Source organism: Molothrus ater, chromosome Z, assembly GCF_012460135.2.
Source record: "Molothrus ater isolate BHLD 08-10-18 breed brown headed cowbird chromosome Z, BPBGC_Mater_1.1, whole genome shotgun sequence".
Classification (NCBI taxonomy): domain Eukaryota; kingdom Metazoa; phylum Chordata; class Aves; order Passeriformes; family Icteridae; genus Molothrus; species Molothrus ater.
Window position 1 is genome coordinate 22,021,349 of NC_050511.2, and position 27,155 is coordinate 22,048,503.

A 27,155-nucleotide genomic window follows, 5' to 3' on the forward strand; every position below is an offset into this window, starting at 1 on the left:
TTTACAGTAAAAAATTATTATACTTAGAATAAATACAGAGTTTTATCACCTTGATGTATGTGTGTATAGACACAGAGCTGCACACTACAGTAGGAGAACATTAAGGTTTCAAAACTGCATCTAAATCTTGTGTTTATACATAAAAGTACAACTTCTTTCAGTGTGTACCATCTGATACAATTTTTTTTAGTGATACAGTTGTCGCACCCTTTCCCCCATTTATTCTTGCTTTCTTTTTTCCAAGGTCTTCACTGAATTAAAATTGCTTCATTCAGGTTGATCAGTTCATAGTATTAAGCCACCTGTTCTTCACAGCCTTCAACCTTCTCTCTGGAAACAGGTTTTTTCATTGATACTTGTGCTCTTTCCAATGACACGACTAATTAGTGTTTCATAGAACTTCATAATGACAAGTACTAAGTCATCTTTAGGACACTTGTGAGCAAAGGTGCTATCATGGTTCCTGTAAGGAATAAGGTAAACAAAACAGACAATTAAAAAAACAACCAAACAAACAAACCTACTGCTTCAAGATAGTCTAAGGTTAATCTCTTCATGCTATGTACATTTCACTTCAAAAAGGTGAACCTAGGAAGTAACTCTTAAAAACTCTTAACATATGAGAACCTTAGCAGTTACATTTCATTGAGATAAATAAAACCAGGAACTAAAAAGGGATTAGGTTTGATTCTGTAAATCTTTATTTGTCCCAAGGAGTGAGTACGATATTCTCGCTCCATGTCTGGCTTCAGTTACTAGGTACTGGATGTCCAAAACAACTTATTGCAGAACAAATCTTCCTAGCATGCCTCTTCCTGCACCAGCTGGAATCCAAATATAAGCATCAAAATCAAAATAATTACTAGAACGTGAATGCACAGATTCAACATATATGGTAACGTAATTTAGTGTTAGCTTACTTGTTTCATGATTTTGCAAATCCAGAGTTTCAAATTCTCAGTACTTTGTTGTACGTGTTAGACATGCCTTGCAATAGAACATTTCAGTGACACATGTTTTAAGCACCTCTTACTTTAGGTTTTTATGGTGCATCTCTGTTAGTTTTGAGGGGCTTTTGTTGTATCATAGTTGTGATTCAGAATACAAGAATTTTTTGCGAATGGTGACATTACATAGTAAATTACCATTCTTGGAACTAGATCTTTGCTCTTCTAATACTAATCAATAACTTTCTTCCTTGAAAGACGCTTTTGCTTCCGTCTTTATCTTGCCATGTAGTAAACTGCAACCTTACTTAATCAAGAGGTGTGGCAGTGCAATTTTATCCTAGTATGACAAAGTTCAGAGCTTTTCCTGGGTTACTCTGTTGCTAGCATCATACATTAGATTCCTCTTTCAGGAAACACTAGTTTAGAAAGTGGAAGTCAAGACACCAAGTGTGGATGACAGATGAGTAATGGGGGAGGTATGAAAAATGCTCTTGACACCTGGAATGGTTATTCATTAACTTTCCAAACGCATTAGAAACGTGGAAAGAGTGTTCTGCCATGGAGGAATCTGTGCTGTCTTGCAGGAGACTTCTGCCAAATTGGAGAAATTGGATATACTTACTCCATATGAAGTTTTCTGCTCTTACTCCCTATGAAGTTTTCTGAACAAAGACCTTTTTGTTTTTAAGTTTTTCATTTTTCATATCTTTAGATGTTAATATGGAAATTGCAGGGTCACTGGGTTTGAGTGCACAATCAAGAGAGAGAACTCTGGAGAGCCGTGGCATTTGATCTTTGAAAACTATGTATGAATGCATGCTCCTCTGAAAACCCCAGATTGCAAAAATCATTTGTAGTGGGCTAGAGAGCTATTTGACAGATTATGTGCAAGTACATACATGTGTGTTTCATTATTTGATTGCCTTAGGAGACTGGTGTTTAAGTTGGCAGATCTACTTACTAAAAGCAAAGCTCTTTGGCTGGCAGGATTACAGAATGCCTGAAGGAGAAAGTCCAAATGCTGAGAGCAAAAGAGAGGGAACGTGTAATGTGCAGAAAGCGTGGGGAAGCTATAAAGCCAGCAGGAAAAAATAGACTTGAATATGGTTCCAATTTGTTCTGTTGGGCTCAAGTTGATGGCCATGCAGAAGTAAAAACATTAAATTCTCTTATTTCAATATGAAGTTAATGTTCTGGAAAATACTGTGTTTTCTATCATGCTAAGTATTATTTGGTTACCTGTTTGCAGTTTGTCAGAAATCTTTAATCCATGCTTATTTTCTGACTCAAATTTAAAAAAAAATCAGTTTGTTTAGGATATTTACAGAGCACTGTCAGACTGTGACATAAGTGGCCACTGTAATAGGCTATGAAACTTTGTTCTTGTCTTTATTAGCATGACTCAAAACTCCACTGTTGACTCCCAGTAGATGTTAAATTTCTGCATTTAATTTTGTGATATGTAATTTGTAGCTATTCTGGGAAAAAAATAAAATAACCCCCCAAGCCAGTCTTTATGCATTCAAGTTTGGAACAAAACTATCCTGCAACATTTTGTAATCAGCAGACAAACAAGTTGAGTGTGTGTAGCTAGAGAAGTCTACACCTGTGGTCTTGCACTTTCTTGATGTCTTGCTCCTCAACCTCAGGCAATACAGAGTAGCATTTTGACTTGGTTTTTTGTATTGCTCACTCCTACCTGAATGACATTATAGAATAACCAGCCACCTTGCTCTGTCTCCTAAGACTTACTTCTCAGTTTGAGAGCAAGGTTTGAAGTAAAGGAAGCTGACAGGTGAAAAGCAGACTGATGTACTGAAACAAGAAAAAGAGAAGCAGAAGGGCTGGCTCCCCTGAGAGATCAAGAAATATGCTATTTGAAAAAAACCCAAACCATCAAGAAAGCAAAAATAAAAGGGAATTTCCCTTTAAATAAGGCCAGAGTTTAGATGATTGCTCATACTGATACATCTAAATTATTTTAGGGACTACAAGTGGCACATTTACCATGAAAGACGAAAATCCTTTGAGAGGTAATAGGTCCTGCAATAAATAGGTTCATGGTGGTAGCATAGCAGAGCTTAGAAGAGTTAGACCAGCTGTCTGCTGCCATTTTTGAGGAGCTTTATCTTGAAAATCCTCAGTAAAGTTCTCTGAAGTTGCCACATCTGAGCTGTTTAGGAGACAAGTTTTTCCAGCTTCATGCATGCAGTTCATGTGAACTGTGCTTAAAAACAAGGAGTCATATGCATTTTAGAAAAATCAGGTCCGTTTAAAATTAATGTATTCCTCTTTTTCCTGTTATCAGCAGGGAACTGTTTCTTTTGGAATTATTTTACTTCTGGAAGTCAAGTGAGATACCCTTTTTCCTTCTGGCATAGCCAATAGATAGATAGATAGATAGATAGATAGATAGATAGATAGATAGATAGATAGATAGATAGATAGATAGATAGATGGATAGATTTGAAAAGGCAAAAAAAATGAGGAAAAGGTGTTCCCTTCTGCTAGGACCAAATAAAGGTAACTGGTTCTTTCTTCTGGCAAGATGACCGAGGGATTCCTCTGGAGCACAATAACAGAAGACCATAAACGTAAGACTTCCTTTCTTTCCTCTCTCTCTCTCTCTCTTTCTCCCAGCCCCCGCACCACCCCACACCCAGTAGGATAGCAGGAAAACAAGCAAGACATACCTGGCATTTTGACAGAATAGTCAATTCTCAGTCCTTGCTGGCCAGTGTGGAAGAAGGCTTATTCCAGTCAGCCAGCAACCTTTCAGCCTCTCAATCCCCCACCCATTTCTTAGTGAGTCATAGCTAGAAGGCCTTTTCACATGTTTGATCACATCTTGCTCAAGTCAGGAATGTATTTTTACTCCTTTATTGCACCCTATAAGCAACATTCCAAGTCAATTGAGTGATTTTTGCTTTAAGCTCTGTACATATGTAGAAATGGAGATAAATATATAGATAGATAATGCCACTATATTTTCAGATATGGATGGGTTAGAAGACCAGCTATCTTTCTTGGCAGGAGCAGGATGGTGGAAAAATTGATTTGTATGTTTTGTGTGTGTGACTCTAGAAGAGCTGTACATGAGCAGTACTTAAAAATTCAAAACATTAGTTTTTCTTGTAATTGTCATGTATACACTTAGTAGTCCTCTAAGCTCAGAGATAGCTTGATCCCGTTACCCATGAATTTTCTACAAGAAAGTTGGAGAATGTCTACAGCACATCCCACAGTGTAGGGCATCTGTTGAGTAGCAGAAGTAAGAAATGGAAGCAATGGATCAGAATGCTTCTTGCTTATCTCTTGGGTCTTTGTAGAGGGCCTAAAAAGAGCTTCTGCCTCCTCATTTACTCCATGAAATAGCTGCTTTTATTTGATTCACCTGACCTAAAGATCATAAGGAACATGTTGTCAGTTCTTAACCAGATTTATGTTTTTCTATTTTTGCCCCTCTGTAGCTTACACCTTCCAAGATCACTTACAAAATATTTCTTTCAGTTATTTCATCCTATTCTGTTCAGTCTCACTCTTCTACCACTGGTTTTCAAGAGAGAGACTTTTTTTTGTTTTAGACCACAAGGCACTCTAACACTGTAAGGTTAGAAAAGGATTTCTTGGATTTGAATAGTTTGGGTTTTCTTAGAGAGGCTTTGTCTCTTGTTTTTGGTCTCTGCAAATGAATGCTCCCACTGCAGACTGAAATCCTGTTCCATACCTTCTTACCCTGACATCAGTTAATCCTTGGCTTGCAGATGGTGACGTAAAACAGCCAGTTTTTCATGAGCACTATCTTTGTTGTGATTGTCAATTTTCTTATACACTTCCTATAAAGAGGTTTTACACTATATGAATTTCATAACACAGTATGATGGTCAGCACACAAATGAAGGTTTTTTGCCAGTTAGAGTAAGTTAACCAGTTGGAACCCTGACAGTTTTGTAAATGTTCATGAAATTCATTTGTCTCCCTAAGTGCTAAGGTCTGAATTAAAGCTACCTCAGAAGAGAAGTGTGAACAAGCAATGACTTATGAAAGAGAGATCTTTAGGTTCATGCATTAAGTACATGTACTTGATATCGTATGACATCTTTTTTGTTTAGGATCTTGGTAGTATGAAATACATTGGAATAAGAAAATAACACTGATATTGCTATACAGAGAAATCTCCACAGGAGTATATGGGTCAAAAAATATTATTACATATAGACTTAGAGTTTTCTTCTTCATCTGAAGGTAAAGAGGATGGTGGGATTACCTCTCTGTAGATTCAGTCCAGGATTTTCCTAATAATGTTGTTTCTGTATCTATGTCAGATCACCTGATGGTTTAATGGCTGTAAGGATTAACCCAGTTTTACTTTCTTATAAGTCTGCCTTTCAGCATTGCTGTATTGCTGTATTCTGTTGCTACAGCTACGGCTCTAAGCTTTTCATTTTTTTTTTATTCTTTTTTTTAGAGGAGGAAACATGTTTGATTTGATTTGAAACACATTCAATTTTTGAATAAAAGTCGTGGTGCTGGAGAGCTGTTGCCATTGTTTGCATTTTTTTTCTGGGTGACTGCTGTACACTCATTATTTTTAACTTTCTGTGTACTTACAAATGTTTCCCATAATTCCCAAAAGATGAAGGAGCAGTGTTGACTTTTATCTGTCAGCAGCTTCTGCCAGTTCTTTTATGTAAATCTTCCAGATCTAAACAACTTGACTTCTCAAGCATAGTAATATGCATTATCTTTTTCTTGCAGCTGTGAAGAGCCTATTCTTTTCTTCTAGATTTTTTGTCTGTTGATAGTTTGACAGGGATTTGTTGTCATTCTTCTCCCATTAGTTTCTCCACAGCAAAAAGGTAACAAAACAAAGCATTCTTTCAGAGCAAAACAACATACTGCCCTGAATTTTTATGTATTATGGTTATTGAATAAAAAGAGAATGCTTTAAATTCTGGTCTTTTCGAGCAGAGATGCTATCACAAACCAGTGTTTGCCTTGCATAAGAAACTTTATGTTACTGGAAAAATGACAGAGCAATAAGGAACAAGGATCCTTTAGAGCTAGGACAGGTCATTCTCAACAGTGTTGCAGTGACCATGGTATCTTACAGTGAAGGTTCATCCACCTTCATAACCTGTCTTGGCTACAAAGAGCAGATGCTGGTGGAGCACTGTTTCTAACTGTCACTATTTATATGGGGAAAGGGAATTGAGGTTACTAGTCTTTGTAGGATAGCACCAGACATGTTACTGCTTTTTAAAATACATGTTACTACTTTTTAAATGAAAATGGTTTCAGCACATGAACTTGCTCTATCTATTAAGTTTTATCTGATAGAGGTCATTGAAATAGTCTCACTATGGCTTTCCACTGGTCGACCAGAACCACAATTTTCAAGTGCCTCTTGAGATGGACCTCAGCATTCCTTCCCTTAAAAAGATAGGCAACTGCCTCTTTCCTATGTTTCAAATGTTTTCAGGAAAAAACAAATACATATTTCCTCTCCCACTTGCTAGGAAGAACTCAAGAACAAATTATGGACCAAAATGTTTTTACATGAGAAGCCATTCTGAGATGAGATGATAGAAAATTCAGGTTTGAAGACAAAAATAAACAGGAGAATATAAGCCTACTGCACGACCATGTGTCCTTGTACAGTCTAGATCATATTCCAGGTACTAAAGTTCTCAGTTCTTCAGCTGAGTTTTATCCCTTGAGAGGTCTGGTCTTTGTGCATTGAGATGGGCAGTGTAATTTCATGAGGAAAATTCTATGTCATTATATGAAAAGAGACAAAAGCATGAACTGAAATTTAACATGCAGCCTTAGTTCTTTAATTCTTTCTTAGAATGGTCTTAAGTTTTGAGTGCTTGACCTTGGTGGTGGTCTTGATGCGCTTACAATATAGTTTTGTTAATGTGTCTGTGTGGTATGGCAGGCATCAGAGGGAGCTTTGCTGCTCATCCCATATGGAGTGACTATAGCAAAAGTACCATGTAAATTTTGCTAATACATACTAGATGTATTAGCATACATCTAGTCACTTGACACTAAATTGTATTTTTGGTGAATTTTCACTCTTGCTTAGGCTAAAAAAAAGCCTAGAGTGCAGAAGTTAATAGAAATCATGGCATAAATATCCTTGGGAATGATGAGGTAGTTTGTGGAAAGGCTGCTGGCAACAGTTCTAAGGGAATACTTAGTTAATCATAATGCCAGTGAGGGAGGTTTTGTTTTGAGAACTATCAAAATTTTTTCTAATAAGGACTTCTATGTACCACCACTAAAATCTGGATGTTTAATGGAATAATAACATTGAAGCACTGGGAACTTGATAAGTAAGTCACAAGATGCAGCTGCCAGTGGAATATGCTGTTTGTTCTCTCACCAGCACTATCTATACTACTCTTGACCATTCAGTGGTATATATTTCCCTTCTTGATAGTATGTATGGTTTCATGTCAAACCACTGCCAGAAGCTGAAATTGTCATTTAGTGTCTCTGAGGAGAACTAAGCAGGCCAAGTTACTCAAGTTCTTGCAGGTCTCAGTTCTTTTCTAGTGCTGGAACAGCCATCCTGAAGGAAGGGGAGGGAATATAACAAGCCTCACTTCATGAAAAAAGCATTTCTGCACTTTATTAGTTCAGCTACTTGGTTGACCCTGTCCTGTTCCTTCCTTTCTGTCATCTCTGTCATCATCTCCTTGCATGTGGTGATGCAGTAAGTTGGTATCTACATCAGAGCTTACCTCTCATCTGCTGGTATGTCTCTGACTGAAAACTGCTGGCAGGGAACCTGCAGATGTCAACAAGACAGGAAAAACAGGTGTTAGCTTATTAAATTTTTTTTTTCTGTCATTGGAATCATGCACTGAAATCCATGCTGGCTTGTTCTATTTAGAGCTGTTAACCTGTCCTTCCATTTAAAGTGATGCTCGTAGGGAATGTGAGCACACTACTACTGCTGTGCTCCTGCATGTCACACAGGGCTTAGGTTGATCCCTGAGAGTGAAGGGTAAGAAGGAATTATTCACCAGTCTGCCACGCCTGAGAAAAGCATGAGAAGCCTCAAGCTGTGCCAATGCTCCAAACCACTTGAAGGAGGTGAGATGTGCCTCTCCTGGCAGCCAGCAGTGTCAAAGTTCCAGTGCTAGCCTGTTTGGTTTTCAGCTCCAGCTAAGTATATCCTGACCCACACTCTATCCTCCTCAGCTTTTTGAGTGCCTCCTCCACTTAGAAGCAGAAAGACATCTTTCAGTACATTCTTGCTTATTTCTTATTTTTTTCTTTCTGTTTATCTCACAGATCCTTGAAAAAAGAGTTGAATAAGGAAGTGATTTTCCCACCTCTTGCATGCTTTTTGGGGGAGGGAGTTTCTTTGGCAAAACTATGTATGCATTATGTATGGCATTATGCAGCGTACTTCATGCCAGCACTTTTTACTTATTTAATGGTTTTTTTTTCCTCAGAATGGTACTGCTCATGTTTTCTAATCATGCTAATAATAGTTGTAAATAGTTGCAGCCATTAAATTCAATTCTCTTTGGAAAAAGAGTATTGCAAAAGCTCACCCATAGAGGGAAGCAGAATACTGTCTAACCTATAGGCTGCTTTTAAAAAATTATCCATGCTTCAGATGAAGCCAACAAAGAACATCTGTTGTCTTAATTATAGCTTCTATTTCTAAGAAATATGTTCTGTAGCAGATGAGAAAAATGTCTGACAGCTCATAATTCATAAAGTTATTGAGGTTTAATCTGATAGAATATTATGTACAGAGTTTCTTCCCAGTACAGACATTATCACTTCCCTTTCAACTGATGATAGAAACAGGGCTTTATGAAATATTAAATTAATAAGTGTGAAACATGATTATCAGCCACTATTGAAAGTATTAAATTGTTACAAAGGAATATAGTTCTCTATACTATGTTGCTTTGTGGTTTTGTTTTTCTGCTTATCTCTGCAACTAAACTTTCCTCAAGCCGGACACAATCTCTTTGTTCTTCCTTTCCCTACTTTCATTTTGCTTTGTCTTAGAGGAATTCTTAGTTGATTGATGCAGCAGCTCTAGGACAAGTATTCATTTTTGTGACAGAGAAGGGTAAAAAGATCCTGGATTTCTTTCAGAGAATTGGTATCTTATTGAGTAAGACTTTCAATATCTAATCAGACCTTTTTTCTTCCTAGTCCTGCCATCTATTCTTTACAAATTATTTTCTTGTACTAATCTGTATTTACCAGGGCTTGTTTCACCCCTTTTCACATAGCTGCCCCTTGTCCTTTTTAGCCCCGAGAGTGCAGCTGGCACAGCTTCATAAACTGGAATGAAGAGAGGAATTAGTTCTCCTGGCCCCCAAAATTCCCTGCATAGCCACCATGCACATGATATTTTATCAACCAGAGCATTGCTTCCATGTGTGCTGATAACCCTGGGAAGCATCTAGGCAAAGTAGGTCTCAGTTACAACATTGATTTATGCAGGTAACTTTGTCTTTTTGACATACTATGTGTAATTAGGATAAAATGAAGTAACATGCAGGCTTTTTCTGACCCTTTTAGATTTAGTGGGTTGGACTATCAATGACCCAATCTTAATATACGTGTGTTTACCCTTCTGAAAAAATGACTGGCTTATTCTGTTAGGTGTCATAATATTATGACAAGTTTTGTACATTTTTCTATAAAAGTTGGTTTGAAGTCCCTTTTTCAACTGCATAGGTTATGTGTTAGTACCTATCTTGCACAGAGGAATCTGGAGATGTTGGCTTTGTTTTGGGCAGTAAACTGGGACTGGCGAGTCAGTACATCATGCTCGTGATAACTGCTGTTGTCATCCTTTTGCAATAAGCGCCTTGGATAAGTTGTTGTCACCCGATGTTACTGATGTAGGATCACAGCAGAACTATGAATGCTTTGCAAAGATATTTGAAATCTGAAAGTGTATTGCCAGAATACTGTTTTGCCATGAGGGTTAAATGTTTCCATTGATGCCCTTGAAAGGCTTTATTCATTTATGCTTTATTCAGATGTTCCATCATTGAAGACAGAAAAAAAAGAGGTATGACAGCAGATGTAATAAACTGTTTTCTCAGTACAGATCTGTATTTCCTGGCTAAAATTTTCAGTGTTCTCTTAACAGGAAACATGTAAATCAAGTTACCACTTTGTCCCCTAGTTCATACCCAACACCTGTTAGACAGTGGAAGAAGCAGATTGTCCTGGGTACATAATATTCAAGGATTATGAAGTGGTAGTATTTTCATTCTGCTTTGCAGTTGTACCCCAGTAATTTAAAGTCACCAGCAGGCATCATTTTCCATATTTCTTTTCATAGCTCTGGGGTCATTCATATCACAATAAATCCTGAGTCTCAGACATTTTTTGCCTCATAATAAATGGACTTCTTCTGAGCTCAAAGGCTCATAGTGTTGGTGGGCATGACCATTTATTTTTCTAGTGCTGCAATACTCTTCACCTGTCTTCAGTTCTCCTGAATCTAGTCTTCTCTACTGCCAAGGCTTCTGCATGAATGATGATATCTCACAAAAGTAAGAGACAATTAATAGTTGGCAGACTTATTAAGCTGCTTGTAATGATGTGTCAAATTCATGAGCTTAAGTCTCTTTCATATTTTTCCATGAATGGTGTTGTGTTTTAAAAATCTTTCTAATGAAACCGGTACTGGACAAACAGCTCTTCCTCCTGACACTTTAAATGATTATTTCAACCATTTAAAGTAGCATTTAACTATAGCCAAACAAAATCAATACTTCTTAGTAGGGACTAAGAAGTATTCTCTACCAAGAATTGCAGCTGAATTTGCTATCTGTTGCAGTCCTTGATTTATTTGAGACACACAGTAACACTGACTTTCTCTTCACTCTCCTCTTTTTGTCTTTCATCTTTGCCCAGTGAAAACCTTTTTCTAATGGCAGTTGGGCAGTTCTGAACATTGTTCTTTTGGTAAATACAATTAGGTTATCTGAAAATGCAAATGTCAAGGCAAGGTTGAGCTCTTCAAATCTCAGGGTGAGTTGCTCTTTGTTATTTAATTAATACCAGACTTATCTTTTGTGTTGGTCTGACACTGAACCCAAAGAACAGATATCTATGAAAAATTTCTCCAGAGTTAAGAGTTGAGGGGTTTTTTTAGCCTTTCGTACTGTTGTACTGAAACTTTTTGCAAGAACTCACTACTTTTTTAGACTGTTAAGAAACATTTAGTAGATCACAGAATTCCCTTTCACTATGAATTAAGAGTTTTTTGTCAGTAAGGCTCCTTTCACTCAGACATTTTGTGAAGCTCATGTGGCCTTTTCTTCTCCAGCTGATTACAGCAGGTGCTGAGAGGGCTGTGATGGCTGAGGCTCAGCATCTGTACCAGCTGACACCACAGGGCCAGGAAGAGCTTCAGGTTGTGCCATCATCTGTATGATGATGTACCTCCTAGTGCTTTCCACTTTTCCAGGGTCTGAATTTGTGTTTCCGCAGGCATGGCTTTTGGTGTGTTCCCTGCACAATCTCCTCAAGCTCTGCTGTCTCTGATGTGGGAGTCACTAGCAGCCAGCACCCTGGAAGAGTACATGGGACAGCTTAATACATACCACTGCCTGAAAGGCCTGCAGAACTGCCAAACTGCCCTCATTTCCAATGCATCTTCACTGGAATTCAACATTGTATACTGATAAGCTGTTAAATTCAGACAGTATGAATCCTTATTGAAATCCAGATTCTGTTTCAAGGAAGATGGATTATAATAGTGGCACATGGTTTGAATTCCATTTCCCCACCTAGAGTAGAGTACATAACTGCTGAAATAATAGTATTTCAATCAAGAAAGTAAGCTCCTGTCTTTCCCAGAAATTCCAATAGCAAGCATGGGTGTTGAACTATGTAGGAAACCCCCCATTGTCCACAGCTGGTAGTGCATTATACGGATGGTGCTGATGGCAGAAGTATTTTAGGTGCTTGAGCAGACAATTTCTTTACAGTTTGTTGGCTAATCTTGTTGGAGCATTATCACAACTTGCTTGACCATGATCCTTACCTTTGCATTTCTTCTTCTGCCTTAATTAATATGCTAATGTTTAATATAGCTGATTTAAATACTGGTAAAACCTTTCATGTCTGGAGTTATTGTATGACTTCCAAACAAGGGACCTGTGTAAAGCTATAGAAAATCATGATGTTAGCGGATACAACTGTATCCACTAACATAAAGAGTATATCTGCATGCACCATAAGTATTGTGATCATCTTAACACCTGAGCTCTCAAATAGCAGACTTCTATATAGAGCTTTGTTGTCATCAAAAGTGCAAAATGCGTGCACAAATTTTAATGCCATTTCTGGAAAAATAAGAACATTTGTGGAGTAGTCTTAATTAAAAATTAAATTCAAGTAGAGTTAGTATATAGTTTCTAAATAGTAATTATTTAGAAATTAAACTCCCTTTCATGGTACTGTACATTTTAAGGGGTTTTATTATATATGTTTTTAAATTTCATTCTTCTTCTAGCAGTAATGAAAGATATGTCTCAGAATCATCTGAAGCCAAATTGCAGCTTTAAATTTCCACTTGTCATTGCCAGGTACTAACTCTATATCTTTTTACTGAGAACCCTTCCAAAAGGTGCAGCTGTGTGCTGGTTTCATCTTGCACTTTGTAGCTGTGCTGGCAACCCTTGAATGTAAGGTATGCTCTCATCTCCCACACGTTGCCATTGCCTTAGAGCTGTTCAGTCCTGTCTGTAACAGGGAGAAGGAAGAGTTTACAGATTGGAGAGAACTCTTGATTTTTAGTTCATCTCATTGATTCTCACTATGGCAAGGTAAAAATAGAGCTAGTGGAAAACCCATCTTTCATTAAGTGTCATCAGAAGCTTCCTTACGATCTGGAGACCCACTACTAGACCTAGGAAGAAGACAGTTTTGAGAACCATTATATTTTGGAGACCCTGGGATTAAGGGAAGGAAAAAAAAAAGAACAAAACAGAGGTATTTGGGGAAAAATATTGCTTTTAATGAAAAACTGATACAGGATTTTAGCAGAAGCATCTACAAATTTGCTCAAATCCTTTAGAGTGGATATGGTTCTTCAAACATCTTTGCTGCCCTACAGCATTCTTCAAAGAAAAAGACTACTTTGAAATCAGGTACTAAGTACAGGTTGCATGTGAGGTTTTTTTCAGTTGTCTTTTACTAAAACTGACCTATCTAAAAAGTCTTCCTTTCCCACTGCAAATCTTAACATGCATTCTGGGTTTTCTCCTGGTACACGTAATCTAGGATCAGGACTTCTTTCATTATAACTTCTATCTACATGTGTCTTGTAAAGCCTTTTGCCTTTAAACAAACTTAATTTTCTATTTTGTGCGAAAGCTGGGAAATTTGAAGCAAAAGTCAGTATGATGTTGTGTGTTAATTATATTGAAGGTGACACAGTGAGTGGAAAATCCTAGAACAGGTGGGAGGTTAAATGATTTTAATTTGTTCATGCTGTCTTCAACATGCTGATGAAGTGAATGTTTTTCTTCTACGTTGCTGAGCATTGTAACTATGTGACTTAGATGTTTTCTTCTGTAACTTTGAAGTTGCTGATAACTGCAGGTTTTGGACTTCTTTGTGTCTTTTTGCTGTAGAGCTTAAAAGAGAGATGAATATCCTGAGTTTTCATCAAATACACAAGTATTTTACATACTATGTATTTATGGAAGGCATTGTCATTCACTTGAAGTTTCATGTAATATCTAAAAGTTCAGCAATGTCTTTGGCTATATAAGTTTCCAGTTTTGGAAAGGAGTGGGATAAAGAGAGGAAGAGACATCAGAAATCCTCTGAACTCCTAAAATGCATATTTTATTCTAGCAGAAAACTTTTGGAAACTTTTCATTTAAAGTAATGTGGCATTTTGTTTGCATACACATGTTTTGAAGGTACATTACAGGTTTTGTGTAAATATAAAGGGAAATACATAGCTTCCAAAAGGCTTTCAATAAGTAAGAATATTACTGATTGATGAATACTCTACAACAAAGATATTTGTAACAGATTATGATAAAAACCTGGTTTTAAGATAAAGTTCTGCTTAAAGTTAAGATGAAAAGCATGGAGCACAAAAAGGCTGCAGGAAGAGGCCCTCTCTGCTTAGGTAATTTAGGTAAAGTCTACAGAGACAAACTGTTTTCTGTATTGTCTTGTCTTCACCTTGCAAGGGCCTTCTTCCCCTGTGGCTGGGCTCTCCTCTTTGCTTTCCTTGGACTCCACCCCTTGTGTAGAAAGTCTACATCAGTGGAAATTAGAATTATTTTTCTAATAGGTATATTTCTAATATTTCTATATATTCTTGATAGGTATTTGTTGATGTCTTGCCATTATTTAAAGGCACAATTTGGTTAATGGAAGAAAGCACTGTGCTGCTCAATAACCTAGACAGGCCATCCCTGAACCACCGAGCTGTCCCTTGATAAGGTCCAACTGTCTGTCAGTTTTGACTTCCATCCTCTGTCTCTATTTATCCTTCTTGTCTCTTTCCTCTGTTTCAGTTTAGGCTGATGACTGTGGCTACATGTTGCCTCCATCTGGAATTAGGAAATGAGCATCTTTGTTCAGAGATGATGCAATTTTGTTGATGTTATGAAAGAGGGAGGAATTAAATGTAACTAGCTCCATCAGGGACCAGAAAGTTACTTTCATAGGTAAATTTTTGTAAGCTCTGTTCTTAAAACATATTCTTCTTCTGCTACCATGTAAGGGATCCATTTTAAGCCCTTAACATTCACTTGAGTCTGCTAGTGTCTCACAATCTGAGAATTTTCATAGCATACGCTTTGAAACTACTCTAATCTTTCATTTATTATTTCAATAGATTTGTCCATATCATAAGATAGATACATAGTTTGGGGTTGAAAAGAACTATTTGATTTGAATATTATGAATCTGTTGGTCTGTATTTCAGTATTTCTCAGCAGAGGCTACTTAGAGTGCAGCTTTTTCCATTTGAGCCCATCTTGTGTTCATGAAGCAGATATAAAAGAGATGTTCCAAATGGAATCTGAATGTGATTTGAAGATGGAAAGAGTTGAAAAGTCCATTTGCTCCCTGAGTAGCTTGTTCTACCTTAATATACCTGTATAACATGCTGCATTGAATTTAGCTTAATTGGAGTGTTATACTAAATCAACTATCTGGCAGAATTTTGGAGTTTATTGTGTTTATCTAAGGAAAGAACCTATCTTCTAAAAAACGGTGCAGATGATCCTTCATTACAGAGCTGTCTGCTGTCTTTTGTTGCATTATATGAGCCTAGTTTTAGGTTTTTCTTTATTTTGTCCAGGACCTATAAGGACACTAGCATGTAGGCATGTTACTTGTCCTTGCAGAGTATGATATCAGGTGTTAGAGCTCTTTGGATCTGTGGGAGTTCTTCTTATTTTCCTCAAGTCATTAAAAAGCGTCAGCAGGGCAGAGATCTGCATGGGCAACTCTTTCTAAACTCCTGAATGGTTATCTTCCAGGCCTCCTAAGTTAAACTGTTACAACTAACAGATGTTTTTCTAATACCCTCAGTTATGAATGGGTTAGGAAAGTATTTCCATCATTATGGTACCATAATTTTCCTTCTTTTTGCCAGTATGCTCCACTTCTATTACTACTATTGTTTTTCATTTCACTCCTCATCTCTCTACACTTCCAAACTTCTGTCCCTTCCTTGCTGTCCTGCTGTTTTTTAAATTTGTGCTGGTTTTGACTGGGGTAGAAGTAATTTTCTTAATAGTAACTATCCTTGGGCTGCATTTCAGATTCACACTGGAAACAGTGCTAATAGCACAGGGATATTTTAATTATTACTGAGTGGAGTTTATACAGTGTGAAGGCCTTTTCTGCTTCAGACCCCACCTCACAAGTGAGGAGGCAGGGAGTGCACAAGAAGTTGAGAAGGGACAGTGCCAGGACACCTGACCACAACTGACAAAGAGACATTCCATGCCACAGAGCACTGTGCTCAGCAATAAATCTGAGGGAAGAATAAGAATGTGGGAGATGCACAAAGTGATGGTGTTTGCCTTCCCAAGTAGCCATTACCCAGTGATGAAACCTTGCTCTCCTGGAGATGGCTGAACATCTGCATGCCAGTGGGATGAATTAATACCTTGATTTGCTTGATTTGCTTTTGTATGTGGCTTTTGCTTTCTCTGTTAAACTATCTAAACCTCAGTCTGCTAATTTTCTCACTTTTACCCTTCTGACTCTCACCCCTATCCCACCAGAGGAGAGTGCCTGAGAAGTTGTGTGGGACTTGGTTGCTGGCTGGGGTTAAACCACAGCAAAATTGTTTGCATTTTAATGAAGTTATGTAATTCAAAACAGGGTGAATTACCAGCCAAAACTGTCTGCTCTCTCTTTCTCAGTTGATATATATTCTTTCTCAGTTGATTTTTTTGTTGTTGTTATCTCAAAGTTTTTAGTTAAAAACTCTCTGTTCATAATTTTCTGTGGGTTTTTTTCTCCTTCTACTTAGTTATCATCATAATTTTGTTTCAGTCTTCTGAAAATAGGGGTGGAGGGTGTGCATATATGTATTTATGCATATCCTTACAGGCACCTTTGTATATGTGTGTTCAAGAATTGCTCTCTGTCCATGGTGAGTTTAATTGAGTAGAGATCACCATTGCTTAGGCAAATGACAATTTTTGCTTCAATTATTAATTTTTTGTTTATCAATCATAATCCATCAAACTATGCCAGATGGTTCTGGCAGTAGTTTATGTAAACATTTTTGTTTCCCAGTGTTAAACAGGACCACTCTAAAACTTTTGAATTATTCTTTTGGGGAAAATGGTGTATTTAGAGATAGATCTTTCCTCACAGAGCCAGAACATACTTTTAAGAGTGTGTTCTCTCCATTAAGAAACCAGATTGCATGAAAGCTGACTTTGTATAAAACCTGTGTGCAGTTTTGTTTGAATCTGCAAAGTGTCCCTTTCCAATTATACTGCTAATTATTCCTAACCAGTCCATGTAAAAAAGAAAATTCGTGCTTCAAGTAAACTATACTGTTAATAGTATAATGCTTGAAAATTGAAATGCACAGAAGTTACTGAGCTTGTGTATGAGTGTGAAATACTTGTTTCTACTGCTGTTTCAGGCCTTTTTAAGTCTGTTTTACCGAGGGGATCAGGCACTCACAGCCAGTTATGTGTTTAATAGCTCCTTCACTTGGTGCACAGTGGTTTGGAATATCTCAGACAGAAAGACTTTTTCTTTCCTTACTTGCATTGTATTTCTGCACATCCATAGACTGCATACTTCTATTATGTTTTCTTTTCCTAGACAATATGGGGCATGAATCTAGGACTGAGGTCCCTGAAAGAAAATGCTATTAAAAATGCAATTGTCATAATTTTTTTTCAATTTTTTTATTAACTATGGAGTTTGTTTTCTCATACAGCACTGACAACCGGGATGTTTGTTCTGTGATTAAAAATTAACTAGTTGCATTACATGTCATGATTTTCATAAAAGTAATTGCATTCATCTGCAGTTTGGCTTATGTTTCTTTTTATTTTTACAGCTTTTTCACTTCCAGACCTTACAGAGCAGTTCACACCTCCTGATGTTGCTCCACCAATTCTTGTCAAGATAGTAGAGACAATTGAAAAGAAAGGTAGGCTGAAGAATGATCTACCAAAGTGTTCTGTTGCTTATGTGAAGCAAGACTGCAGAACTGGATCCAGAGCTGGCATGTCCTCTTTCTAGAACTGATAATGTAAAGTAATCACATTACTTAACACCCAAAATAATCTCCTTAAGGTTTGTTAAGGTTTTTTGCTCATTAGAGGCTATTTGGACTGTTGGAGCAAAACCAAAGCTTACCTCAAATGGCATTTAATAATTAATATAAGTATTATTGGAAAGTAAGGGAGAAGGGTTTGGTATTGTTTGGGTTTCTTTTCTATCGAGTAAGCACCTTTAGTTGGTTATGTAAATGCCAGCATAACATTGAGTTGGTGGCACAGGGAAAAAAGTAATGTTTTGCCCCAAAGCAGGGGAAAAAAGAAAATAATAAAATATGAAAAGGTTTCAAGAACTGGTTTTATTCTTCAGGAGCCAATTCTTTATTGCTGCTCTGTAATGAACCAGACAGTGTTATTTTTATGGTTTCTTTTCCTCATCTGCTTTCCTGTGTTGATATCTCTCCATCCTTTTGAAGCTTTCCTCTTTCTTTTACAACGTCATACTTTTTTTGCCCTATTTATATCTTCCTGGCACCTCCTCTGATGTGTCTTTCATAGTGCTGGTGAGGTAAGGAGCAGTTCTGTGAGTCGTGCTTGTTTAGGGGCCTTAAGCTGGGGAACAAGAGCAAAAGTGGTATTCTGACGAGAATCAGGCTGCTGTCCTTGGGGTTATGGGTTCTAACATACTTCTCTGGCACTTTAAAAGAGTGTAAGCCTTTCCTGAAAGAGTAGAAGCTTGCTGATATCAGCGTGGAGGGCCAGTATTTAGCACAAGTATGCATAAGGAGCTGCTGCTTTCAGGAGACACCACTGATAGTGTTAAATTGTCAGTGCTCTGCATCCCTGCATATGGTCTCTTTCCTTGTGTCTTCTCTATTTTCACTAATGTAGGAAAGTTGTAAACAATATCTTTCATGTGAAAACACTTTACTGATGTCTTCTCTAACAATTCAGGTGAATTATTGTATCACATTATGTGATATATACAGATACTTTCTCTGATACTGGTGTGAATCTGTTTCCTAGTCCTGGCCTTTTATAGTTGGCCAGTGGACAGTTCTACAGAATATGATGCCAGCATCTCTGATCTTCTTTGGCCATCTCTTTCTGCAGACACAGCAGCTTGAGTGCACAAAGAGGTGTCTTACAGCCTCAAAAAAGCAATCACATTCTGTAGTGTGGTAGGTGAAAGAATGTTGCTAGTTTATACTGTAAGTACTTACTGAACAAAACAGAAATATGTTGCATCAGGGCAACAGTCACCAAAATATTAATGCTATCCTGAACGTGTCCTATCAATTTTGTTTTGAAGGTCTGGAGTACTCAACTTTGTATGGAGCACAAGGCTCAAGCAGTGCAGTGGAATTAAGACAAATTTTTGAGTGTGGTAAGTACAGTTCTCTTCCTTAAAGCACTAGACAGATTTTGTGGTCAGACCACTCTCACTCATATGTGCTGGTTCTCAATAACATACTATGAAAAAGATATATATAAATAAAAAAATTTTCTAACTTCTACACTTGATATGAAAACTATTTTTCACTTTTACAAGTTGTCTTTTTTCATGGCTCAGCTGCACCTTTTTTTTCTAAGAATATTTATTTTAATCTCTTGTTGTCTCATTTGTTCAAAGACTGACAGTTTGCTGTACTGAGAAAAACAAGATGTTTTGTTCAGAATCGAGGTAAAGATAGATTAGTCCTGAAAGGCTGCAGATAATTATTTTGTAAACAAATGGCCAGTCGTTTATGTACAGTTCTGTGGTGCATTTTTTTTGTCCAGTAGGTGGGGTGTCGATAGCAGCCCATTATCTACCTGCTACAGAGGGATACTGAAGAAAGACAATTGAATTAATATTGTAGGCTGAGTTCTCAGACAGTAAAATGCAACTACACCACATACCCGCTCAAGTTTCCTGAAATATATTTCCTCTTCTTTTTTTGGTATATTTAATTTATTCTTCAGGACAGAATATACTGGCATGGCAGCACTGTTTCAGAATGAGAGTAGGAGGAGAGTTTGACCATGACTTGGCAAGCTAGGGTGCAATGTGTGGTGTGAGCTTTCATTTGCCTAAAAGAGTGCAAAAATACAAGGGGTAGAAAATGGAAATGGTTACATGCCTTGTTGCCAAAGGGACAAAAAAAGCAAATCACTCAGTGATTTAGTCTCCTCATTTTGAATAATTGCGAACATTAACAAAGCGAATAAGAGATTATACTCTGAGTTGTCTGCTTTTTCAAAACAAAAAAGCATCATATCCTATGCTGGTTGTGGTAGGAATGAAGAATTGTATGTGTACAAGCAGGGAGAGAAGAATGGCATGTGGTGCTAGCAGCCTCATGATAGCAGCAACCTCTTCAGTGTTGTGTTTATGTTTTTCAGTCTGCATAAATCCAGATTTCTGGTGGCACCAATATGATTACATTTCTTTATTTATCTGAATCCTTTCTTAAGTCTCTAAAATGAGCTATAATTTTTGAAAGGTTTATCTGCCCTTGAGATTAAAAACTCATGGTTTACATGTATTCCTACTTAAAATGTTGTTTTGAGTAGCAGAAACAGAATTTTTCCCTTTAGTAAAAGTGTCCCTTTCTGACTTCTCTTTAAAATAGGATTAGGATCTTCAGCTCAGAGCTGGTGCAGTGAGTATCCAGGTACAGGGATAGAGGCAGATCTATTTCCTCTGCCTGCTGGCTTTGAATTAGCAGAATGCTAATTCAGAGAGCAAAGTCAGCTTTGGTCTCAAAGTTGGGAACTTGCATTAATGTGCTGTTCTGCTAGTGGTTAAAATACTCTCCATTTTTTAATTGGATAACTGTCTGTTAGCATCAACACAATACTATCTAGCTCCAAAATCAAAGCTGATTTACATCTTGTCAGCTTAGCAGATGGAAGAGTCCAGGTGTGTTTATGATATTACACCCAGAGAGTTGTAGAATAAGTATATTCTTACTCATGTATTCATTATAGTAATTTGGGACATACTTCAGAGAAATGGTCAACACTGAAAATGCATGATTTAACTTGGCTCATGAAATAAAAAACAGTCCGTAAGCAGCAAAAGTAATGAAAGCTATTTCTTTAAAAATTTGTGGAATCTCTGACACATAATCGCTCTTGCAGAAATCATTCCCACACTGCAAGTTTTATATCATTTAAGACATTTATTATGCCATTTCTCTCATGCAATTCTTTGGTGTCTGAGAAGGTTTGAGCTCACACTGCAAGCTCTTTGTTGAGGAAAACAAAGGAGATGGAGGAGCACTAAGTTCCTCACTACCCCCTCTTGGCTGCTTTATTTCACAGTATTGGTAGACACACCATTTATTTGAGTCCTCTACCTCCCTGTTCCCTTTGTTTAAAGCAGACAAACAGATTCAAAGTTATTTTACCAAGAATCATGCTAGATAGAAGGCTGATCAGCATTAATGCCTCCAAATTCTTGTACAAAATAAGGATCTTTTTGTATACACTGAGGACTTTACTGTGCCAGAGTTTCATGTTATAGGATGAACCCTTGCTTTCACTAAATAAGGATTTTTGTATTTTCCCATTTTAATTTTTGCTGCTGATATTCTTCGCTCCAACACTAACAAGTAGTCCTTTATGTGACACTGCCAAACCTTATCCCAAGTCATAACTATCCTGGAAGGGTATCAGGTTTTACAAGATAAATCTCAACAGCTGCATAAAACACCAAGCACACTGTTCTGCACGTGTATATTTGTTTCAACTTACTTACATAAATATTTGCAGACTTGGATCCCCAAGATGTTAATCAAACTTTTAGTCATAATAGAAGTAGCTCCCTGTAGAGAAGCTGCATTTGGCCAAACCTTTGATTAGTACTTACTACTTACACAAAATATTTACACATAAAACAGAGACCTGTTAAAAATATTCTGATGTTCCATAACATTGCCAAGATGCAGCAAGTCACTACCATTGCTCTGAGTTCAGCCCTGAATTGTATGAGAAAGAAGGCCACACACAGTTATGGAAACCATTTGGTTCATCAGATGCCAAGGGACTGGGCATGGTGTTGAACTCTGTGTGTTGTTCTTCTCAAAGACATTTCTTGGTGTCTTACGTTCTTATGAATTGTTCCCCATGAACCAGATGTAAGTTAGCAATTTTGGCTTGTTATGAGCTTGTATATTTTTTCCACTTTCTGAAGTCTAAAAAGCATGTTGCTCTTTCCCTTTAGATGCCTCTTCATTAGATTTAGAGACATTTGATGTTCACGCTTTATCAGATGCTCTCAAGAGGTATATCCTGGACCTGCCAAATCCCATCATTCCAGCAGCTGTTTACAGTGACATGATTTCTGTATCTCAAGGTATGATTATGACATTATTTCAAATATCAAACAGAAAGGCTTTTATTAGAATTCTGGATAACTGGTGGTTCAGCTGTTACAGAACAGCAAAAATTCTACACAACCTGGCAGCATCTCAGAAGCTATAAATATACCTTTACCCTTTTCTATGAAAACTGTTTCAGTTTAGATCTAGACATTATTCTGCATTATTTGGTTACTTACTTAGGCAAACATAATGTAAAATATAAGGGATAACACAGTTCTCTTCATTTTAGTAAGTAGAAACACTATAGAAGAACTGGGGGAAAAAATCAAGGACTGTATACAGAAAGCTAATTTTTAACTTTTTATCAGTGCTGACAAAGTAAATGTATTAGAGGTCATGTAGTGCTGTGTTACATTGGGGTTGCAGATTATGAAGTGAGAAATACATGCATGTGAGATTCATCATCTACAGTGGTCATTTCAAACAAGTACAGCTTATAAGCTTTCAGCACATGGGCCAAGTATTCTGTTATATATCTCAGGACAGGATATTGTTACTGGTAACCTTCAAAGTTAGAACAGCACCTGTGAGACTTATCTACTGCATCTCAAAATTACCCAATCATGTGTGACGCTAAACACAAGACAGACTTCTACCAGTACACTCTGAACACATTGTGGTTTTTACCAAAATGCATATCTGTTTCCATTTGACTTTTAAATACTTGTTCTTTACTCTTCCCTGAGTGTTTCTCTTATTTTAAAAGAAGAAAGATATCTTTTGGTTCTAATGAAGGACAGATTTTTTTTTTTCTGTAAAATTGGTGTCTCTAAAGGAGCCACATATAGTTTCATTTTACTTGAATGTTTCTGTGCTGGTTTCAAGAATCATTTATCTGTTTGCTTGCAGAAGTGCAGAGCTCAGAGGAATATGCTCAGTTGCTGAAGAAACTGATCAGATCTCCAAATATACCTCCTCAGTATTGGCTCACACTCCAGTATTTGCTCAAACATTTCCTCAGAGTTTGTCAAGCCTCCAGCAAAAATCTCTTGAATGCAAGGTCTCTGGCTGAAATTTTCAGCCCTCTGCTCTTCAGATTCCAGATAGCAAGGTACGTGGATCATCTTTACCATATTCTGTACTGTAAATATGAATTAGTTATATACAAAATAAGATTAATTAAATAATTTTCTGACCTTATTTCTGGTGTGAGGGCATTGTAGTAATTTCTTTCTATTTTGTTTTAATAATTTAAAGTAAACTTTTCTATTTCTCCTAGTTCTTACTGCCTAATCCATTTCTTACAGCTCTGATAATACAGAACACCACATAAAAATCCTAGAGGTTTTAATCACAAGTGAATGGAACGAGAGACAGCCCGTACCAGGTAAAAAATATTTTTAATTTTAAAAGTTAAATGTTCTCTTAAATATTAAAATTCAACTTAATGACAGTAAATGCTTGCAGTTTCTTCTATTTAAATCAAACTTCATGCAAAACAGAAGTGCACAATTACAGAGCTAAGCAGAAGTTGTGTGTTTTATAGTGGTGTGCAGTGTTTGTTTTATAAGAAATAAAACATTTTTCGTTAAAATCATTTTAGTGCCAATAGTTTGTACAGCCTTAGGACTTTTGTTCTCTTTCAGTAAACAGCAAATTGGATTTTGTGAGTTTTTTAAGACCTGTAAACGAGTACAATGCATGTCATACAGTGGTGGGGGGGCTAATTCTTGGGATTTTATTGAGCTCTCAATTTACTCCCAGGCAAATTTTCTTAAATTTGCTATACTCTATGGAGACATTATTTACATACATATTTACATACATATTTTTTAATTCAGATAAACAAAATATTTATTTATTAATATCAGTAAATAATATAAAAAATATTAAGAGCCCATCCAGGAAAGTTAGTTTCTACTTGTATTGCTTCTGTAAGTTAACATCTAATTAAGTCAACAAATAGTAAACACACCTGTAATTTATTTAAAATCCCTGGGTTTGAATCAAGTATTCAGTAGAAGCAAGGCAGAGTTACTAACTATGTGTAAAGGGAATTATTAATGCAGACAACTTTATATATTGGCTGAAAGCAATTCCTTTCACAGCTTATTAACAGAGAATAATCTAACAAAGGAAAGGGTGAATAGAACATTGGACAGCCTATACCTTTCCCACCTCTGTGGTCAAAGGACAAAATAAAGTTCATGGCAGTAGGATTTCTAGGGTTACTTAAGTTCTGAAGAGCTAGAACACAGCAGAAAAGTGCTTTATTTCCTGTATTTCAGGCAGGCACATTGTATAATCCTCTTCATCAGCTAATGAAGATTAATTTAAAATGGCTAAAATTTTTGTTCCTAATACTGTGTTTGAAAGGCTTTTCTAATCTTGCCAGTTCTGTTAGTTAGGAAACTTTCCCTAATATTTTGTGTACATCTGTTTTCAGCTTGCTATTTAGTTTTGTTCAATTTTGGTGAAGTAGTTAACAGAGATTTCCAGAACCACTGTGTATTTTTCTGCCTAATGCTTTGTAACAACTAGGAGAGTCCAGACTTACATACAGTATTTGTCCTGTTTTACTAAGAATCAGCAAATAGCTGCTAATTGTTAAAGAATTATTGTCTTTGTCACATGATGCAAGACCTAAAAAGCAAAACAGATTCTAATAGTCTGATGCTAATAGCATTTTTTGTAGTTACATGTTTGCAAATGCTTTGGAGTATGTAAATATATATGTCTCAAAGCTGGTTGGGAGGTTACAAAGGTAGGGTCAACAGTTCCTTCAGTTTCAAAGCAAGAATTTTGTAACTTTCATTTAAGAGATCACTTTTTTGCTTATCTGCTTCATGTGAGGAAAGTATAAAAGTGAAAGGTGTTGATGTTAGAACTACTAATGAGAACAAGGAATCTAGTAATTTTGAGAGTGTCATTAGAGTGCTTGAAGAAATGCCATTGTATCCACCAGATTTATATGATTTGACACTACATTAATAATTATAATGGAAGACCTGATAGTTTTTAATATTACTTCTTACTTACTAATATAGCATGATGCAATAGTTCACTTTTACAGTCCTAGGATTTTTCATGTGATCTGTTCAAAAATAGAACTCCTTCCCTGTGCATTTAAGTCCATCATGTCTAGTAGAATGCTTTTTAGTAGAACATTTAGTAGAACACATGCACAAATATGCTGGAAAAAAACCTCAGATGCAAATTTTCAGGCTTTGTAGTGTCTGGTTAGCTAGTCTCTGCCCTCAGGCATGTAATGAGTTTGACTAATTTTCCAAAGTTGAATCTTACTAACATGTTCTGTAAGTTTGCAGGATTAGGTCATGAGTCCATTTCCACACCAGTATCATTCAGTGACCTGAACATCTGGAGTGGTCTATTTTTATTGTTCTCATAGAACTATAAAAAGCACTCTAAGATCTGTTTTTCAGAATTGTCATCTTTAAGATTACTGCTTTTAGTGGCTTGATTTTCCATAAAGACTGTTTAGATAGACTCTAATAAAAAGAAAATCCCGATAAAATATACCTTTTTTATCATGTAAGTATTTTGAGAATTACAATCTTAAATAGAACTTTACAAGTGGAGAATTTGAGAGGTCTTAAGCAGAAAGAAGTTTACTTATTGAAAATAACATCATGACAACTAAGTGATAACAGGGAAGCTAGTGCTGCCAGGTTTCTTCTCTTCACAGGCTGGAGTGATGGCTTCCTTCCTTCTTAATTCGTTTTGTTAAGATGAGAACATTCTGTCTAAAACAAGCTGTGCATGAAGTTCTAGTGGTATCTTATGCAGTATATAAATACATTAAATGTGGTGTTAAGAGATAACCAATCTGAATAGCAGGCAGATCTTTGCACAGCTGTGGGTTTTTTCCTTACTACATCACCCACTAATTATACTTGTTACCTGAAAACACTAGAAAGTAAGCAGCGGTTACATCTTACTGTATTTTAAAATTTGTATCTTAAATTAGGCATCTTCAGTTGGACATCTTTTACCTAGAGGGGTGCTTCTTGGATGTCATAACATGAATAAAATTGTTACTCCTAGACCATTACTTGACTTACCGCAGAACATATGGATTGGGGTATTTTTTCTGTCATGGTGTTCATCAGCAAACTATAGATTCTAGTTTGTGGATTAAGATAGTGCTTAGTCCTACAAAAAACACTGATGTTAACAATACTTATTAATAGAATTGTAGATTTTTGTGTAGCAGATGAAGACAAAGTAATGTTGCAGGAGAAATAAGGCTGGAAAAAATTAGATCAATTTTCTGGTTCTTGTCTCATTCTTCAAGTTTGTCCGTAGGAAAGACAAAAGATGGTGTTGGTGGGCAAGGCAGGTGATTTTTGTATCCCATCTGAACATCCCAGCTTGATGTACAGCTGCACAGACTTTAAAGAGCACAGTGAGAAACAAAGTACAAGCCTCTAAGTGTGCTATCCAAAACAGTACTATTAGAAGAAAATATCTTAATTGTAACATATATTTTAGCAAATAGTGCTGCTCAGGTCTCACAGAATCTCACACATCATACAGACTTGTGAAGGTAAATAGTGGAAAATAGGCTATATTAGGCTATATTTGTAGGTATAGAAGACTGGGGTAGTTTTTCAGTTAATTGTCAAGGATCTTAGAGGCTCCTGGTTTTTCTTCCTGGAGGTGGCTTGCCCTGGATGAAGATCCCAAAGCTGCCCATAGTAGGTGTAGTAAGTGCTCAGAGCAACAGGGTCTGTTTAACACTTGTAGCTGTGAAAGCAGGCCACACAGAGAAAGTTGGAAGTAATTTTTGGTGGGGAGTTTAGGGAGATAGGAGTCCTTTCTGGAGCTGGAGTGTGTGAGAATAACGTCTGTTTAAGGAAGGCAAAGAGGAAGTGGGATGTGGCGAGAGAGCAAGGGGATGTGGGGAGCTTGTAGCACTGCTGGTGAAGAGCAGAAGAGGAGCTACAGCAAAGAGCTGCTGCCTTGTATCAATGAATCAAAGCCTCCAACAGCCTGTGCACTGACTAGAGCTGAGCTGCTTTGTCTGGGCTGTCTATCCCAGTTTATTCCTGTTTCCCAGGCTTGTATGTAACATTGTAAATAACAGCTCAGACTGAAATACTGCAGCCTGAAGAAGCAGTTTTTATTACTCA

At 36.9% G+C, this 27,155-nt stretch overlaps 1 protein-coding gene across 3 annotated transcripts in view; it reads left to right on the forward strand.

Moving 5' to 3' along the window:
- Nucleotides 1-27,155, forward strand: part of PIK3R1 (phosphoinositide-3-kinase regulatory subunit 1) — a 60,169-nt gene that overhangs the window by 15,755 nt on the left and 17,259 nt on the right. For 2 of the 3 annotated variants that reach the window (XM_036402784.2, XM_036402785.2), the window contains exons 3-7: nt 17,530-17,622; nt 19,005-19,079; nt 21,903-22,034; nt 22,912-23,113; nt 23,310-23,389. In XM_036402784.2, the coding sequence (XP_036258677.1) occupies nt 17,530-17,622; nt 19,005-19,079; nt 21,903-22,034; nt 22,912-23,113; nt 23,310-23,389 (582 nt within the window). The remainder of the gene's footprint in view (nt 1-17,529; nt 17,623-19,004; nt 19,080-21,902; nt 22,035-22,911; nt 23,114-23,309; nt 23,390-27,155) is intronic. The other variant, XM_036402786.2, reaches the window with a different exon arrangement.